This window comes from Ambystoma mexicanum, chromosome 3p (assembly GCF_040938575.1).
Source record: "Ambystoma mexicanum isolate Mex_15411 chromosome 3p, UKY_AmexF1_1, whole genome shotgun sequence".
Classification (NCBI taxonomy): domain Eukaryota; kingdom Metazoa; phylum Chordata; class Amphibia; order Caudata; family Ambystomatidae; genus Ambystoma; species Ambystoma mexicanum.
The window spans coordinates 958,683,442-958,701,980 of record NC_090925.1 but is presented as its reverse complement, the minus strand read 5'-3'; the positions used below and the strand labels follow the sequence as shown (position 1 = coordinate 958,701,980).

At 45.7% G+C, this 18,539-nt stretch overlaps 1 protein-coding gene across 1 annotated transcript in view; it reads left to right on the top strand.

The window, feature by feature from the left end:
- LOC138580012 (olfactory receptor 51G2-like) overlaps positions 1–13,931 on the top strand; it is an 80,857-nt gene extending 66,926 nt beyond the window's left edge. The window contains exons 3-4 of the mRNA XM_069650244.1: positions 12,302–13,259; positions 13,884–13,931. Of these exons, the coding sequence (XP_069506345.1) occupies positions 12,302–13,259; positions 13,884–13,931 (1,006 nt within the window). The remainder of the gene's footprint in view (positions 1–12,301; positions 13,260–13,883) is intronic.
- The last annotated feature ends 4,608 nt before the right edge of the window (positions 13,932–18,539 follow it).

The window sequence follows — 18,539 nt, the reverse complement described above, 5'->3', positions numbered from 1 at the left end:
ACTACATATGCTGCTCAGTCCCAGTCACATGGACAACAACAAATCCAGGGTTGCAAACTGTTTAAATAACGACAATAAGCTTGTGGGTTTTTATAAAGTGGAAATTGTATTATTGGCAAATATCCCCCAGTGGTCCAGAAATCTGGATTAACACATTCGTCATTTGCAAGAGTAAGTTTGTAATGTACATATTTAATTGCATGTGTGAGAAAATGTATATAGGCAGCACTAGACGGGATTTGCAGCAATAGATCAAGTACCTGCATAAATCCGAGGTGGAAACAGGGAACATGAATTAAGAAGATTTAAGAATTAAGAATTAAGAAGATTTCACGCAAGATATATATGTCAGCAATGGGCAGTTTATAGAGATCTCAAATTGGATCACGAAATGCCTGTCTTTCTTTGAATATATGAACCAGTGAAATGTTTGGTACTTGCCAACAAGCCACCAGGATAGACTTTATTGTCACAAAAAGGGAAAATCTATGTAAGGATGCCCGTGGGGTATAACATTTTGCTTCATGGATATCGTTCCATATGTGGTATAAACTGTAAGAATAAAAAACATTTGTTATCATCACACATGAAGCGTGGATCATTGCCGAACTGTTTTATAGGTTAGGTTCCTCCATATTCACAAGATATTGCATTTTGCTACATTTAGGAACGGACAATTAGATTTTGAAAGCCATTTATTCTTGTCATGGCAATTTATTTACATCATATTGTTTTCAAAAGGCATCATGTAGAAAATGACGTCATAGCTGTGACCTCATACTTATGACACCACATGCTGATTTGACTCTCATATTCGTAGAGGATGGTATGTAACACATGGCAGACGCCATTTTACATAATAGCTGCCACTGATATCTGATGAACCGGAAAACCCGATCACTTTAGGTAAGTAGAGTGCACAACGCTTTTTGCCTATGTAAATTGCTATGAGACCATCACTAATATGTTGTTAGGATCTCACACAGACACTATACTTTTCACCATAGTTTCTTCACGTGAAAGAATACTTCTTATATCCACAAGACGTTACCATGTTCTTTAAAGAAACTTAAGGATCAGAGAGTTATGTTGTATCTTTGCAAGAATACTGAGTTAGCTAAGTGCTTATACCTGATACTTTTCATACCTGATTAATCACACATCATTTTATAGATATTGGAATACTATGACATATATTATTTGGAGGATTATACTACTGAGCGCAGGCACATTTATGAGCCTAACAGGATTTCTTGAAAGTAATTATAAAATTCATTTTTATATTTGAAATAATGAAACAAGGCTTGATTTATCAGTCAGATATTAAAACACATTTGTTTTCTTTTTCTCTCTATGATTTCACCCTCCTGTGGAGATATCCTCAATCAATAATTAGATTAGCAAAATAGTTAATTCTTTCCTGCAACAAATAGTTGATTGTTCACAGTTTTTTTAATTTGAAATACCAAGGTCTCATACCAATGTAATCTATTATAGAAATATGAACTTATAATTGTTGTATTATCTAAAAGAGGACAAGACACATAATCACTACAGCCTTGAAAAAGCAGAGTCAGGTGAAACACGTGTTGGCAATAATAATTATTAACTTGTACAAGTCAATTTATAATTTACTAGGGCAGTGCTAGTTATTTACAAAGGGTACCAGTCACTGATTTAACCAGAACAGTAGATGATTCAATGGATGGTGCATAATGCAGTCTCGGGAGGGTAGCTCAGCAGCAACGTGCTCGCCTTGGAAGCAAGACGACACAGAGCAACACAGGTTCGATCCTCGGGTCCGTGCTTAGAAACCTCTGCATATTAACCGCGTATAAATAACTTATCATATCATATCATAAGTAAGGTCCAAACAAAGGGTGTATTTATGACAGAATCCTCCACTGTTTAAATCAGACAGAAATGAATCGCAAATTGTTGTGATGGTACCATGGGATCACCAATAGGTTCCACATGGAAAAAAAATAATAAAAAAGCGCGATTAATGTTAACTCATTTCAAGGATCACCAATTAAATCCAAATGGGAAAAAATAACAAAAAAGTATGATTAATGCTAACACATTTCAAGGATAACCTGATAATGTAATAAGTACATTTGGAACTACTGGTTCCTCTTGACCAAACAACTGTTCCACACAAATACGCTTGTATCCTCTTTTTTCATAAGCTGATTATCCTGCTATAGGAAACTTCTAGTATTGTATTAGAGGTACAGAGACCCATTCTTTTCTCCTCCAGGGTATAGAATCTCAAGTCTTGTATGGGTGAAGGTATGACTATGCCTTCATGCATGTTCTAGCCAGACAAGATATTTGGCTGTTCGTCTGAGTATGTAGACAGGGAACCTCTATGCAAAATGCTCTGTTCATCCAATTAATGTAAAATTTAATGTAGCCTTTGTTCTCTGCAGTCATGTGCGTCTGTTCCATTTTAGCTAGATCCATAGGAGTACGTCCAACGAGTTTCTTAGGGACCTTTTTATTTAATCTCAGCGTTTAATTTCCTAGGCATTTCTTTAGACTGCAGGGCAGCCGGGAATCTCTCGTTTGCTTCCCAGAGAGACACTTTCAATTTCCCCAAAAGTCCTTGATCCCCTGTTTTTACATACTGGAATATTCTTCATATTTTTAGACTTCTTTTTCTGTTGGATCCAATTTGAGGATGCCTCTGCGTGGAACTTAAGAGTCGGAACTACAGACTAATGTCAGGATAGGATTGTACTCCCCTTCTTTGTTGGATGTTGTTTCTACTGTCACATAAAGCCAAGGAAGAATAGAAAGAAAGGACCTATTACTGAGCGACCTTCACTGAGTCTGAGAGCAAATCAGGGTGGACCTTCCTCTTTGCGTGCTTTGCTGCTTGGCTCATATAAAGCCCTCAAGATAGTTCACCTTGCCATTTATTTTATGTAGAATCCCTTTTTGGACCGTGAACTTATTGTTTTTATTTTCATAAAGTTTTACTAAGAGTTAAGAATAAAGTTGAGCACCAACATTGAGAAAGGAGCAAATGTTAAAGGGCATTATTTTTGGAACAAATCCAGTGGTCAGGTTTTGTGAATCAGGATTTTTGTGCACCTTTGCTCATTTTCTGTGTTCACTCCCCCTTTGCTTGCTTAATTTGATTTGATTGCATGCTTTGCACCATCTTGGAGCATCTTTTACACACATTTTGCCCTCCTTTTCTAAAGTGACGCATCCCTGAGAATCGCACTTTGGTGAATGAGGCTCATTTATTTCTGGTCATTTGCATTTCTTGAGAATCTCAGATTACCCACTTTTTTTTTTTTGGGAGAATCTGGCCCATTGTCTTTAACCTGGAATTTTGCCTTGCAAATATCTCTTATTCCTTCACATTGCTCGGCACTACATCCACTGGTTATTCCCTCATCACGTCCATTTCTCTGTGTTGCACCTGTCACTGTTTCTTTCTCCTCTGAGGTCTGTCTTACAGCTTCCCTCTTTACTTCTGCCTGTTGACATATATCTGCCTGTGAACACTGCATAGCTTCTTCCACTTCTAACATCTTGCTAATCTGTGAAGTCCAAAGTGGCTCAAAATGCCAACATTATCCATTTCGTTCGTAAGACTCTTGTATTGTACTCCTGGATTTCCCCATTATGAACCCAGGACTTCAAATCAAAGTTAAAACCAGGACTGCACTAGTGCCTCCCGATTAAATAAATAATCTTGGCATGTATGTGCAGTTGAAAAGGAGTAAGCACACTAGGGGATCAATTCTTTTTTTTAATTCTTTTTTTTATTGAAACACTTTATTTATAATTTCCACAAAATATATTACAACCATGCATTGATTCTGAAGAATGAATGATTACAGTAAAAATACAAAAAGAAAACAAAACACATGCAACAACAAAGCAAAGTAAAGATCCAACATATCAATTTGAAATCACATAAAAAAACCAAGCTTAGATTCACTAAAGTATCATCGATCAATACAGATCAACAAGAGAACAAGACAAATCAGGACAAAGGACAATACATAAAACACACTCCCCCATCCCAACCCTCTTACTTAAAAGAAAAAATAAAGCCATTAATCTCATACTATGACATAAAATCATCCACTCCCATAAAAATCATTGAAGGGTCCCCCAATGTCTTCATATACTGGACCTTTTTGCTGCCTAGAAAATAAGCATTTCTCATACCTTGAAAGAATCTTCACATCACACAACCAACCCTCCACAAGGGTCTGGAAAAATAGGGCATCAATTCTTAAAACTTAAAAGATCAGGCATGTAATAAGAACACAGAGGAGGAGCTTTTTTTAGAAACCCGATTTTGAGAAATGCACAGGCCCCCCTTCTGTTCACAGGTCACCTGTGTATTTCCAGAATATTGTGCACCCATTCAAGTGATGTGCTGGCAAACTCACTTGAACACATTCATGTGGGGACTGGACTCCCAACACTAATGCATAACATGCTTTCCGCACTCACGTGCCACACCCCCTAATGTAAGTGCTTGTCATTGTGAAATATCACGAAAAAAAGAAAGACAGGCATTTAATCCACGTTTGCGGGACAACAATGCAAGTAGTAAAGCAATGGTTTATACTGCTTCTGCCCCACTTAAAAAATATGCATAAAAGGGTCAAAAATCACCCTGTCATGCATAGGGCGCCCTGCTCCTCTTCAAAACAGGCGCGGGGAAATTTGTTTATTTTTTGTGCTTTCCATTTGTGAATTTCAGATTGGCTTTAAAATTACCAGAAATTGCCCCTTATTTGCACAAAAGCCCAAATGGCCTAAATGGCACTGGAGCATCTCATTACTTACACACACTAAGGGGGTAATTCATAGAATCCAGCGCACAAGTGGCGCACGCGGCTGGCGCACAGTGTGCGCGTGCGAATCCCTGCGCCAGCCGCGTGCGCTAAAATCCAATTCCGCGCACTCATGCGTATTCATGGATTCCAGCCACCAAAACCAGCCGTGGCGCACAGTGACGCAGCGACCCTGCAGCAGCGCCAGTTACGCCCCCAAGAACGCCTCTCGCGCAGGGAAAAGCTATCAATATACCCAATCCAGCGCAAAGGGCTGCGCTAACCCTGTACCAGCACAGCAAGCGGGCTACGTGTATCACTGGGGTGCGTGGGAAGTACCTCACGCGATTCCATCAGGGTACGTGTATTTCGGGGTGCGCGTGAAGTTCCACATGCGATATCAGCAGGGTACGTGTATTTCGAGGTGCGGGGGAAGTTTCACACGTGAAATCAGCAGGGTACGTGTATTCCAGGGGTGCGCGGGAAGTTCCACACGCGATTCCATCAGGGTACGTGTATTTCGGGGTGCGCGTGAAGTTCCACACGCGATATCAGAAGGGTACGTGTATTTCAGGGTGCAGGGGAAGTTACACACGCGATTTCCGCAGGGTACGTGTATTTCAGGGGTGCGCGTGAAGTTCCACACGCGATTCCATCAGGGTACGTGTATTTCAGGGGTGCGCGGGAATTTCCACACGCGATTGGGCCCGTGCGCGAGCAGGGTACGCGTATCTCAGGGGTGCGCGGGAAGTTCCACATGCGATTCCATCAGGGTACGTGTATTTTGGGGTGCGGGGGAAGTTTCACACGCGAAATCAGCAGGGTACGTGTATTCCAGGGGTGCGCGGGAAGTTCCACACGCGATTCCATCAGGTTACGTGTATTTCGGGGTGCGCGTGAAGTTCCACACGCGATATCAGCAGGGTAAGTGTATTTCAGGGTGCAGGGGAAGTTACACACGCGATTTCCGCAAGGTACGTGTATTTCAGGGGTGCGCGTGAAGTTCCACACGCGATTACAGCAGGGTACGTGTATTTCAGGGGTGCGCGGGGAGCACCACACGTGAATTGCACGTGTGGGTCCTCCCAGGTGTTCCCTCTACACCCTCCACGGCCCCTGCAGGTGGTTCACACCACAGGGGCCTACCCTGCACATGTCCTGCAGGCACCCCATCCACCATGGCCATGCCCCCCAGCCAACCCACATGTCAACTTGCACTACTGCCCACCAACGCATGTCCCCCTGCACCCCCAGCCACCAGGGGCACCCTCCACAGGCCCCCACCCATGTCTCCCACCACCCCCACCCCCAGCCACCAGGGGCAGCCTCCACCAGGCCCCCACCCATGTCTCCCAGCACCCCCACCCCCCAGCAGTCCAGGGGCACCCACCTCAAGGCCCCCACCCATGTCTCCCACCACCCCCACCCCCCAGCCACCAGGGGCAGCCTCCACCAGGCCCCCACCCATGTCTCCCAGCACCCCCACCCCCAGCACTGTGGGGCACCTGCCAGCAGGCCCCCACCCATGTCCAACTCATGTTATCCACCCACCCTCCCCCCAGCACTGTGGGGCACCTGCCAGCAGGCCCCCACCCATGTCTCCCAGCACCCCCACCCCCCAGCACTGTGGGGTACCTGCCAGCAGGCCCCCACCCATGTCCAACTCATGTCTCCCACCACCCCCACCCCCCAGCACTGTGGGGCACCTGCCAGCAGGCCCCCACCCATGTCCAACTCATGTTCCCCACCACCCCCACCCCCCAGCACTGTGGGGCACCTGCCAGCAGGCCCCCACCCATGTCCAATTCATGTTCCCCACCCCCCCCACCCCCCAGCACTGTGGGGCACCTGCCAGCAGGCCCCCACCCATGTCTCCCAGCACTCCCACCCCCCAGCACTGTGGGGCACCTGCCAGAGGGCCCCACCCATGTCCAACTCATGTTCCCCACCCCCCCACCCCCCAGCACTGTGGGGCACCTGCCAGCAGGCCCCCACCCATGTCTCCCACCACCCCACCCCCCAGCACTGTGGGGCACCCACCACCAGGCCCCCACCCATGTCCCATCCATGCCCCCCTGCACCTGGGTCCCACCAATCCCCAATCATGTCCGTAATGGCCATCCTCCCCTGCCAAAAGGCCCAACCAACTATCACATCCACCCACATATCAAAGGCAATGACATGTTACACACCCAATGTAAATAATGCAAATGAACACATGTCTGTCACACACAATGGCTGCAAGTGAATGTTAAAACACACAACATGACATGCATGAAAGCAATGAGATGATACGACACATTGAAGGATAAAAATAAAAATGTATTTAAAATCAACTTGAATGGAAATAAAATGAGAAAAACCACAAAGCAAAACAACCAAAAGAAGAAGAATGTCCAAGGAAAAAAATCAAAAACACACAGCACAATCCAGAAAAATGGTGTCCAAAGTCACAGTCAGAAAAGTAATCCAAGTGTAAATGATAAACAAAAACCATTGCTCCATGGCGATGAAAAAAATCCAAAAAATAGAAAAATCCATTGAAGAACTATTTACAAGATAATCCCGGGTCCATGAGCCCAACCAAATGAAACCTAACTATGACAACTAACTAAAAACTGAACTACATACAAAAATGTGGCGCATTGTCCAATCGCAACCAAATAAAGAATATAAATAAAGGAAACCTAACACTAACTATATAACTATATACAAAGGCGGCGGGCAAGTCCAGCGGCTCACTCCGTGGTGTTCCGGGCCAGGGCATCATCGAACTCCTGTTCGATGTCCCGGAGGCGGTCCTGTTCCATGGCCCCGGGGGTCCGCAGGGACGACGCCGTCTCCTCCTCCAACCCCCTGCGGATTGCCTCGAGGCACTCGGCCCGCCTCAGGGCCCTCCGCATGGAGTTCTCCGCCCTGACCATTGTGAGCCGTGCCTCTTCCGCCCGCCGCCGCTCCGCACCTATCTGCTGGCCCAACCGCTGCCACACGGAAGACACTTCCCGTCCTGGGTCCTCCTGCCCTCCGGCCGATGCCTGCCCCTCCGATGTTGATGGCCCCGAGCCATGATGCCTCCCACGTTGACTCCGCTGCTGCCTCCGACGCCACTGCCTCTGCCAGCACGACGGCATCCAGGCTGATGGAATCCACCGACGCCGTCGTGCACGTGCCCTGCCTGATGATGCCGGCACATCCTCCATCTGCTGGGGTACAGTTGCTGTGGTGTCCACCCCTGCTGGACCTCTGACTCCCGACTGTGGCAGGGATGGGATCCCCACCGAGCTGGCTGCATTGGTCAGGGCAGGTCCACAGGGGGCCCTGGTGGCATCTGTGCCGGAAGACGGCAAGGAGAACGACTGGCGTATAGTCTCCACAGAGGAGGAGAGGGCCGCCAGATTGGCCGACACATGCAGGAATCCCCCGAACATGGACGATCCCAATTGGGCCACGTCGGCACGGTGCTCTTCGTGATGACGTGCGTGCTCCTCCTGGGAAGCACGCACGGCATCACGAATCACAGCCGTGCGCATCGCGACCCCAATCAGGACCTTCTCCATACGGCCAGGGGTCCCCTCGTCCGCAGGTGGAGGGGAGTCAGATGACATGGACATCCCCTCTACCTGCGGACGGGCCTGGGACGGGGCATCCCTGCTGGTGCATGGTGGTGCACCCACAGGGTCAGGGACAGCGACATGCACCGGCCCCTCCACGGTGACCTGTGCTGCCTCCTGCCCCTGCCCCTGGACTGCACCACTTGCACCAGCAGGGATGCCCCCACCAGGCCCCATGTGCGCCTCAGTGGCGGCCTCCTCCTCCTCTGTGGAAACCACCAACCTGGATGGCTCCTCACCGTCTTCCGCCATAGCAGGCTCCTGTGGGGGCTCACCCACCCCTTCCGCTGCAGCCGTGGGGGCATCCCCGCCGCCTTGCTCCACAGTGCCGTCTCCGCCCTCTTCTTCACTAGCCGCTGCGTAGAGGGAGACATAGAACACAAGCATCAGGGTACTGTACAATGGTCCCCTAGACAGGAAGCAATAGCAGATGAGTGCCACTGTCAAAGTACACTTCCATCATGTCCCTCCACAACACATGTGTCAGTCCAGGCAAAACACACACAGTGACAGTCATGGTGCATGCCATGGACATTTCCATACATGTCCAATGGACTCTCGAAACATACAATGTAATGGTACTCACATGCATCATGGGTCATGCCTATCACATGCACACACTTCACCTCAGTCACATCCATCTGGCCCCGTACACCCCAATCACAGTGGATACAAGGATGACTAGGCTGCATCAGTGAATCGTACATTGTCACAGACATGTGTCATGCATCCTTGGCATTCACAAGTCAGAGACACGCAGGTCAGGCACACAGACATGGATACCATATATGTACCTGGCATCAGCACCCATCCCTCACCCCCACCCATGTCCAGGAACAGAGACTGCCATGCTCTCATGTGTACTATCTGCATAGGGCTCCCCATGTCGCATTTAAACACATGCAACAACCGTGCGGTTCACACATTACTGGTCGCACATGCATTACCATGATGTCCCTGCGCACATACATGCGTACATGGCCTATGTCACACATACAGGCAAGTATCAGACAACCAGCACACTGCAACATGCCCTGTCTCACACAGCAATGCTTGGCCACTTACCGCTCAACTCCAGACGGGTCTCCCTCTCAAGGACCTGGGCGTGGAGCGCTGGGTGTACGCGTTCCAGGACCCTCATCTGGATGGAACTCATGCAGCCCCGGCCCCCCTCCACGAGGCGCCGGGCCTTTATGAGGGTCCTGGACCTCAAGTCTTCCCAGCGCTTCTTGACCTTCTGGATGGTGCGGGTTGCCACCCCCTCCGCGTTGATGGCAACCACACAGTCGGCCCAGATCCTCTCCCGTCCTTCCTTGTTGGCGCGGGACGATCCGAAGAGGGCATCATACTGCCCCAGGACTTGCTCCACCAGGACACCAACTTCGGTGGCAGTGAAGCTGGTGCCCCTCTGCCCCTCTGGCCGGGGGTTGCCACTGGTGCCAGATGTGGATGTGCCCGACATGGCAACCCTAGGGGCAGGAGTGGGTGGGCAACTGGGTCCTGGGGCTGGGCTGTGGAGCGATGTTATCTGAGTCGGGAGTCTTCTGTTCCAGCAGGGGTGGACACAGCAACTGGACCCCTGCAGATGGCTGATGTGCAGGCACCAAATGGCAGGGCACGGTGGCAGCAGGCAGGCAGGCAGGCAGGCAGCAGCAGATGGCACGTGGGAGGCTGCTCGGGGCACTGGGGGGCAGTAATTCGGCCTTCTGGGCAGGAGCGTGGTCTTCCGTGTGTTTTCGCGTGGCCAGCTTGATACGGAGTGATTTGGCACGTGAAAATCCTGCACGTCAGCGTGAAAATCGAGGAAAGGCCCTTAGCGCGGAAGCGCGTCAGCACACGTACGCGATTTCATTGGACCAAAGGCCCTTACAGCGTAAGCGCGTCTGTGATGTTTTGCGCACGGGCGTTGCCCTGGCAGGGCTTGGAGATCCTGCGTGCCTTTACACTGTTCTGTATGTGCTTTTCGTGCGGTGCGTGTGTTTTCCATCCGTTGGGGTTCACACGCTATTACTTCACAGCGGGTGTTGGCTACGCGTTCTTCTACACGCAAGGCAGACGGTGAGTGGTACCCCGCTCCCCAAGGCCCGATCGCTTGAAGAAGTTCACGCGAACCACTGAAATACACGTAGCCCGCTCCCCCAGGCCCGATCGCGTGAAGAAGTTCACGCGAACCCCTGAAATACACCTAGCCCGCTCCCCCAGGACCGATCGTGTGAAAATGTTCACGCGAACCCCTGAAATACACGTAGCCCGCTCCCCCAGGCCCGATCGCGTGAAGAAGTTCACGCGAACCCCTGAAATACACGTAGCCCGCTCCCCCAGGCCCGATCGCGTGAAGAAGTTCACACGAACCCCTGAAATACACGTGCCCGCTCCCCCAGGCCCGATCGCGTGAAAATGTTCACGCGAACCCCTGAAATACACGTAGCCCGCTCCCCCAGGCCCGATCGCGTGAAGAAGTTCACGCAAACCCCTGAAATACACGTAGCCCGCTCCCCCAGGCCCGATCGCGTGAAAATGTTCATGCGAACCCCTGAAATACACGTAGCCCACTCCCCCAGGCCCGATCGCGTGAAAATGTTCATGCGAACCCCTGAAATACACATAGCCCGCTCCCCCAGGCCCGATCGCGTGAACCCTGAAATACACGTAGCCCGCTCCCCTAGGCCCGATCGCGTGAAAATGTTCACACGAACCCCTGAAATACACGTAGCCCGCTCCCCCAGGCCCGATCGCGTGAAAATGTTCACGCGAACCCCTGAAATACACGTAGCCCGCTCCCCCAGGCCCGATCGCGTGAAGAAGTTCACGCGAACCCCTGAAATACACGTAGCCCGCTCCCCCAGGCCAGATCGCGTGTGTGACTTCCCGCGAACCCCCGGAATACACGTACCCCGCTCAATCGCGTGTGTAACTTCCCGCGCAACCCCGATATACACGTGCCCCACTCGCACAGGCACAATTGCTGTATGTTGCCACTTTTGTAATGCACAGGGACGCTACAGCCTGCCTTCGTGTGGCGGACGTGTTTCGGCTTGTGCGTGTCTTTCGCTGTGCGTGGCTTTGCCCTATTCGATTCCATGAATACGTGTGGTTCGGGTGCGTGTGGGCGTTCTGTCTGCTTCCCTGCAGTACATCCCCAGTTACGCCCTTGTTTTCGCGAGTTGTTCCCCATTCCGCGCGTTACGCCCCGTGTTCCGCCCACTTTCTAGTGTATGCGCCGAGGTTGTGCGCTTTCACTGTGCGCGTCGCGCACGTCTTTCGGGATGTTGCAGTGATGTGTGCGCCATGCACGGGTTTGGCGCACATCCCGGGGAAAACACGCGCAGGGACTTCCATGAATCGCACACGTGCGCGTGCGCCTGTTTTTTTGCGCTTGCGCCTGCTTGCGCGAAGATTTTCGGCGCACGTTTGTTCCATGAATCGGCCCCTAAATGTTGAATTGGCCCCTAGTGGATCACTGTGCACTACTGGAACTCACTGGAGATGATGACAGCTACTTAACATAACCCATGACCTTGAACACACAATTTCCAGGTGGAGAGGCAATTCTTTCTCACTGGGGAAGGGTGGACAGACTGGACCCATGCTTGCTGAGTGCTAACATGCTATCAGCATGATATGAACGTTGGTGACATGTTACTTTGAGAAAACACTAGCCCACGAGCAATTTTGATTTCTGTTTGAATCATCCTATGTGCAAAATACCGCCTAACAGAAACAGGATCCATTTGAGAGTGTGTTCACCGGCAGAGGAAAAATACACTTTCTTTTGTTTTGCATATATTTTAATGTACAGCTAATTTGTTTTGTCCAACAGTGAGCAGAAGATAAACCTAATGTTGACCCTGAACATCTCATGTCCATTTTCTCTTCCAGTGTTTTTGCCATAGGGAACACATTTAAAAAAGAACACCAGCAAGAGATGATGTTACACCCAAACACCACGCACTCCAACCACTCATCTTCCTTTGCCCTAGTTAGGATTCCAGGAACTAAGGCTCTGCACATTTGGATTTCAGTCCCTCTGGTTCTGATGTACATGATCACTCTTTTGGGGAACTCAGCTCTGGTCTTCATTATAAAAACAGAAGAAAGCCTGCATAAACCCATGTATATCTTCCTTTGCATGCTAGCAGTAACTGACATTGGGCTGTCGCTGGCTACCATGCCCACGGTGCTGGGTGCCATTTGGTTTGAGCTGCAAGAGATTGCCGAAGATGCCTGCCTTCTCCAGATGTTCTTTATCCATGCCTTCTCAGTTATGGAGTCTTCGGTGCTACTGGCCATGGCCTTTGACCGCTTTGTTGCCATCTGCATTCCTCTGAGGTATTCCTCAATTCTAACTATAAAACTCATAACAACGATAGGAATCATGATAGTAATCAGAGGGACAATAATTCTACTTCCGATCCCCATCTTAGTAAAAAACTTTCCCAAATGCAGGCCTGCTGTTCTTTCCCATCCTTTCTGTTTACATCCAGATCTGATGAAGGAGATATGTCCAGCAAGCCCAGCGAACAGTGCCTACAGTTTGTTTGCTGTCCTCTCCACAATGGGGTTGGACGCCATGTTTATTCTCCTGTCCTATATCATGATTCTAAAGACTGTCTTTGGTTTCGCCTCAGCTGAGGAACAATTGAAGTCTTTCAATGCCTGTGCAACCCACATGTGTGTTGTCTTGGTGTTTTATAGTCCAATGATTGCAGTGTCCATGGTTCACCGGTATGGCCATCATGTGTCCCCAATTCTTCAAATTCTGCTGACTTTTATTCACTTTCTGCTCCCACCTACTGTCAACCCAATTGTATATGGAATAAAAACCAAGCAAATTCAGGCAAAGATATTCAAAAAGGTCCATGATCCAGCCAGCCAAAACAGGGATAGTTCAATGTAAGATTGCTCAACTGGAATTGAAAGCAGTGGAACATAGCTTTGCATTTGTATATTATAATTGTTTTCCTAATTTATCATAATGGCTCTGCTTCAGCTGAATTTAACACAGCAAAACAATGCAAGTATCATTTTTGGGTGACGTCTGTCTGAGGTTTTACACATAAGAGTGGCTTCAGATCCACATTTCAATTGCCGGAAACTGAGATACAATATGTCTGAAGATTAAGGGGAATGTTGGTGAATACCTAGTTTCTTTCAAAAGAATCACACTTCACATATACAAACAAAATGTAACCAAGTGATATTAACACTAGTAACATCAATATAGAGGTCTCTATGAATGAAATGGATAAGAATGTTACCTCTTCAAAAAGTCAAACTTGAAGGTAAACAAAGAGGCACATACAAATATAAGAACTTGAGAAATTTACAAAATAATTTGAAAACTTTGAAAATGATCATTCATTTTTGCTACTTTAAGTTTATTGTTGTAGTGTTAAAGATTTTGATTTATGGGATTAGTCGATTAGGTGGATGAAAACATGTGTTTCTTTATGATAAGGAGTTAGGTTTAGTTCACAAAACAGTCCTAATGTATTTAATGTATGCATAAACATAGAGGATTAGATTTACACCTAAGGAAAACATATGTTTCAGAGTTTTGCTTTAGTTTAAGAACTGGGGGCAAGATTTCTAATTAGGCAGGCCCATTCAAAACTAGAAGTTTCATTTTGTTTGTTAAGTTTTAGGTGATACAGTTTAGATTTTGAGGTCAGGTTTGGTTTAGGGCTTTTGCCTAATGTTTTAGGGTTTAGGATATTCGGCTTAAGTCCTAGATCTTTTTACGCTTAGTATTTTTAGTGTAGGTTCTATGTTTTGGAGTCAGGATTACGTTTAGCATTTTGGAATTTCTTTTAGAGGTTTTCATTTAATTTAGGACTCAAACTGTAGAAGCTTTTACTTAACGTGTAAGTATATACAAAGAAGAATTTGATTTGAGATATAGGTTCAGGCTTTGCATTTTGTCTTGCGTCTGAATCTCACAATTGGTGTGGTGAATTAACCTTGGGGTCAATTTAATAGAGGTCTAAATAGTCATTTGCAGGGTTAGGAGGTAAGGCTTTGGAGTATGACCTTCATTAAAGGTTTTAAATTAAGGTTTTATGTGAATATGCTTGATTTTAGCAGCATAGGCTTAAGGTTATGGGTCCCTCAAGGTCAACGTAAATTACCAAAAGATGTTGGAGTTTGATGTATAAATGCCAAACTGCAGGTCAGGGAAACCATGCATAGAATGATACACCGGAATTCTTGATATCCCTACAAAATCATATTCAAAGTATAATAATTAAATTTGGTACACAAGTTATACTTGGATAGGAATTCAACAACCAAATGTGCAGCAACAAGAGTAATCAACACTGGAGATGATAATGTAAGAACCTGGCTGGTTAGATTTATAGATATCTAGAAAATGATGTTTATGTTTAAAGCTGTCATGCGTTTCCAAAACTCTTACTCATTAATTATCTATTATTTGGTTTGAAGTCAACTTGTACAGTAGATTAAAGGCGTATTGGTTGTCAATAGTCATTTATCACAATGTTCTAATGTAGACAAGACACAGTTTCTTACATAAATAATGTTCACTGTGGTTGAATACTGTGTTATTGAAAGATAACCACTGTACAGGTAAACTGAAAGGGCAGAATATGGAACCTCTACACGGAACAAATAATCAAAACCAGAAGGTAAGAGGTAGAAGTGAACAGAGAAACTGCTGTAATAGCTAGGTGTTGGGCTCCCAAATACTCCTAGGTTCATCCTGAAGTACAAATCATGTCACCACATCACAGAAGCATTGAAATCTGGCACTGGCTCTCTATGGAGAAAATAAGACAATGTTAAATGCTTTGCATATTAGATAGGGCATCAAATCGAGGGGGTTCTCCTTATCTCAAAAGTTACAGCAAGAGATACATCCACCCCAACCCCCTGCCCCCCATGAGAGTAAAGTTCTATGATGCCCGGAAGACTCAAATTTCAGAAAAAAGAGACTACGATATTGTTTGACTGGATCTGGGGTACACCGCTTAGAAGCCATCTTCGCCTAACATTAAGAAACCTATCTGAAATTCATACAACTATTCCATCAACCATTTTTTCAAGAATGTCACACCCGACAGATTTCCTTCTCTTAGTGATATGTGCTGTACTCCAGATGCCCAAACTATGCTTGCTGCAACCTAAAGAATATTGAAAATTATTTTCGACCAGAAAAAAATATAGTAAATTCTCAAACACGTGGAATGTGTATTACTTACATAAAATGTGATGTGCTGGGATAGTAAACCACATTGCAGATTTTTGCTGAAGCAAACATTTGCTATTTGCTGTCGCTACTCCACAGGTGTAATAGATGTTCATATTCATTAACATCTAGCTTAGTTCATGGGAATGGGATATGTGTTACTTTAGTATTACTTTGTGTTTAAGTTGATACATTTAGATTTGCATGCATGCAGAAGGATAAATGTCAAAACCTGCAGATGAAATTTAAACAAAATATAGGTATGGCGTGCCATGTAAGTGCCTAGAAACTGGTATACAGTCTTTTCATCTACAGATGTTTCATCGAGGTAATGTTTCATCGGAAAATGTTTATTGAAACATTTTTTCATCGAAAAAATCTTTCACATAACAATTGTTTTTTAAATAGGTGTATGGATGTTTGGGCGGGGGAAAGGGTTCAAATCTGAAAACGGGTGTTTGGCGGGGGACCCCCCCCCAATAAAAAGTAAACACTACACAAGTTAGAGGGAGCTTTCCAGTGCTGAAATTCCTTGTAACTGTATGGAATCGATTTCAGCAATGGACAGCTCCCTCTCACTTGTGTAGTATTAGAGAGTAATTTCAAGACTGGGGATTTTTATTTTATTGGAAAATGAAAATCTCACGTGGACACGCTGACACTACACACGTTAAAGGGAGCTGTCCAGTGCTGGATTAGATTGTTACCTTTTGCAATCGATTTCTGCCCTGGACAGCTCCCTGAAACGTTTTAATGTTGTGCATGTTTCAGTGATTTTCCATTCAAAAAATGAAAAGTGTTTATATAACGAAACACTATTCGATGAAAGTGTTTCGATGTATAAACACTTTCCACTTTATGTATGGAAATTCCTTGAAACATCTTTCACTAAAAAAGATTTGATGTTACATCACCTCCATTTACATTTTTCGATGTAAAGACGTGTAACCCTAGAAAATGGGCAACAAGGAGCTTCACAATGCGCATGTGAGAAAGGAGATTTGTCATGAAGATATCACTGTAAAGAGGACATGGTAGTTTTAAACATACATGCACTGATATACAAACATGGGGAAATGTACACATCTGAATCTCATGTTATCTTTTATAATTTGGTTGGGCTCTGCAGCCAGTGCTCGCAAGGTGAACTCTTTGTGACATGGGAAAACTGGTTTGGCAAGTATTGAAGGATCAAGGAAGGGCAGCGGCAACAATAATCAGATGGTCACATACAGGCAGGGCCCATGTTTTTTATGGATTGGCGGTATCCCAGAAAGGAGATATTTATTGTTCAGGGAAATCTGACCATTTTCTTTTGACCATTAGTAAACCTGGGATGAAGGGACACAAGCAAGTCTGGGAGGGTGAGATAGTTATCACCAGTTCAAAGGAAACGTGTTCTTCCCCTCCTCATATTGTTTGAAGTGTCCTTGCAAACCATGTGTAAATCATGTGTGGTGTTAGAAGGTCCCAGGCCAGATGGAACTTGTAATGATTTAAGTTTATGGTTAAATGTGTAATGTCACGACTTACCACGGACAAATCCTAAAAGGAGGTGTGCTGTACATGAGCTGAGATGGTAGTTAAGATAAAATGTGACCAACGAGAATAGGGGGAATTGGAGAACATTGCATTTCTTTTGTATAGGTTTTGACCAATCATGTGTGGGCGGTGGTTTGTAATATAAAATGGGGGAGTTTTTTAACTGTTACAAAAATATATTTAATGTTTCAACTTGTGTGGTTCAGGGAGACTTGGGTTAGTTTGACTCTATAGTGTCATCTAGCTCCTCCTGGCCAATTTTTACAATAAACTTGCTTTACGTACAAACGTGCACTCGCTTAAGTGGTGGGCCTACTTCGGGTTAAGGTGTCTGGAGGCCCATCTGCACAACCTCAAAACTCCTGCTCTATCCCCACTATACCACCTCAGTCTTTTCCAATCCCATGATTGGAATTAAGACTGGACGACACCTTAAAGCACAAGGAAAACACTGGCCATTGAAGCAATCGGTACGCCAAGTTTGCTTTATATTACTGGGGATGGATAAATGGATGGATGCAAGTAACCTTTACGCTGCGCTGTCGGTCATCCATATAGAGCAACTCTAAACTGTACTCTCAGTGATGCATTGTGGATAAATGATAGTAAAGGGAAATCTTTTTTGAAGCCCCATACAATTCAATTTGCATTCAATGTTAATTATTCAAGACCTTTCATTAAAAAAAATACAGACAATAGTGACACATGAACATTATTGTGCGATAAGGCAAAACATTTGAATAAAGAATTTAAACTCTAAGAGGTCAGGGAAGCTGCTGTAATAACATAATGGAAAAGGAAAGATGCCAGAGACAGACCCTTATCTAAAATATATACATATTGGTATTGAAACTCAACCAGATGTTTTATTAACAATAAGTGTAAAGCCCTGTGTACACGGCTAAGGTGGACAAAGGAAGACATTTTCTGAGTGTAAATATATTATGTGGCATATTTTAATGTAATTTATGTAAATAGAAAACACATTTTGTAAAGGATCAGCTCCTTTTACGTGGAGGAGTAGTAATCTCAAACTAAATCTCTCAGAATCAATTGAAAGACCAACATAGTACATATGAACAATTATTGTATCTGCTTCTCCTTGTCTTGGATTCCACTTACAGGTTTTGGACTCAAATATATAATGTTGATGGACATCAGGGTAATACAATTCACGTGCAGCGCGATTCTCTTCATGATAATTGAAGTATACTGTTAAAGTGGTACCCCTGTCTTGGGCCTTTTCTGCAGCTAATTGTATGTTATCATTGTTGAAATATACATTTTATCATGTAGGGACACTGAGAGCAATGAAGTACAGGGGTCACAAATAAGCAGTGTTAGGGGGGTCATGTAGAAAATACAAAC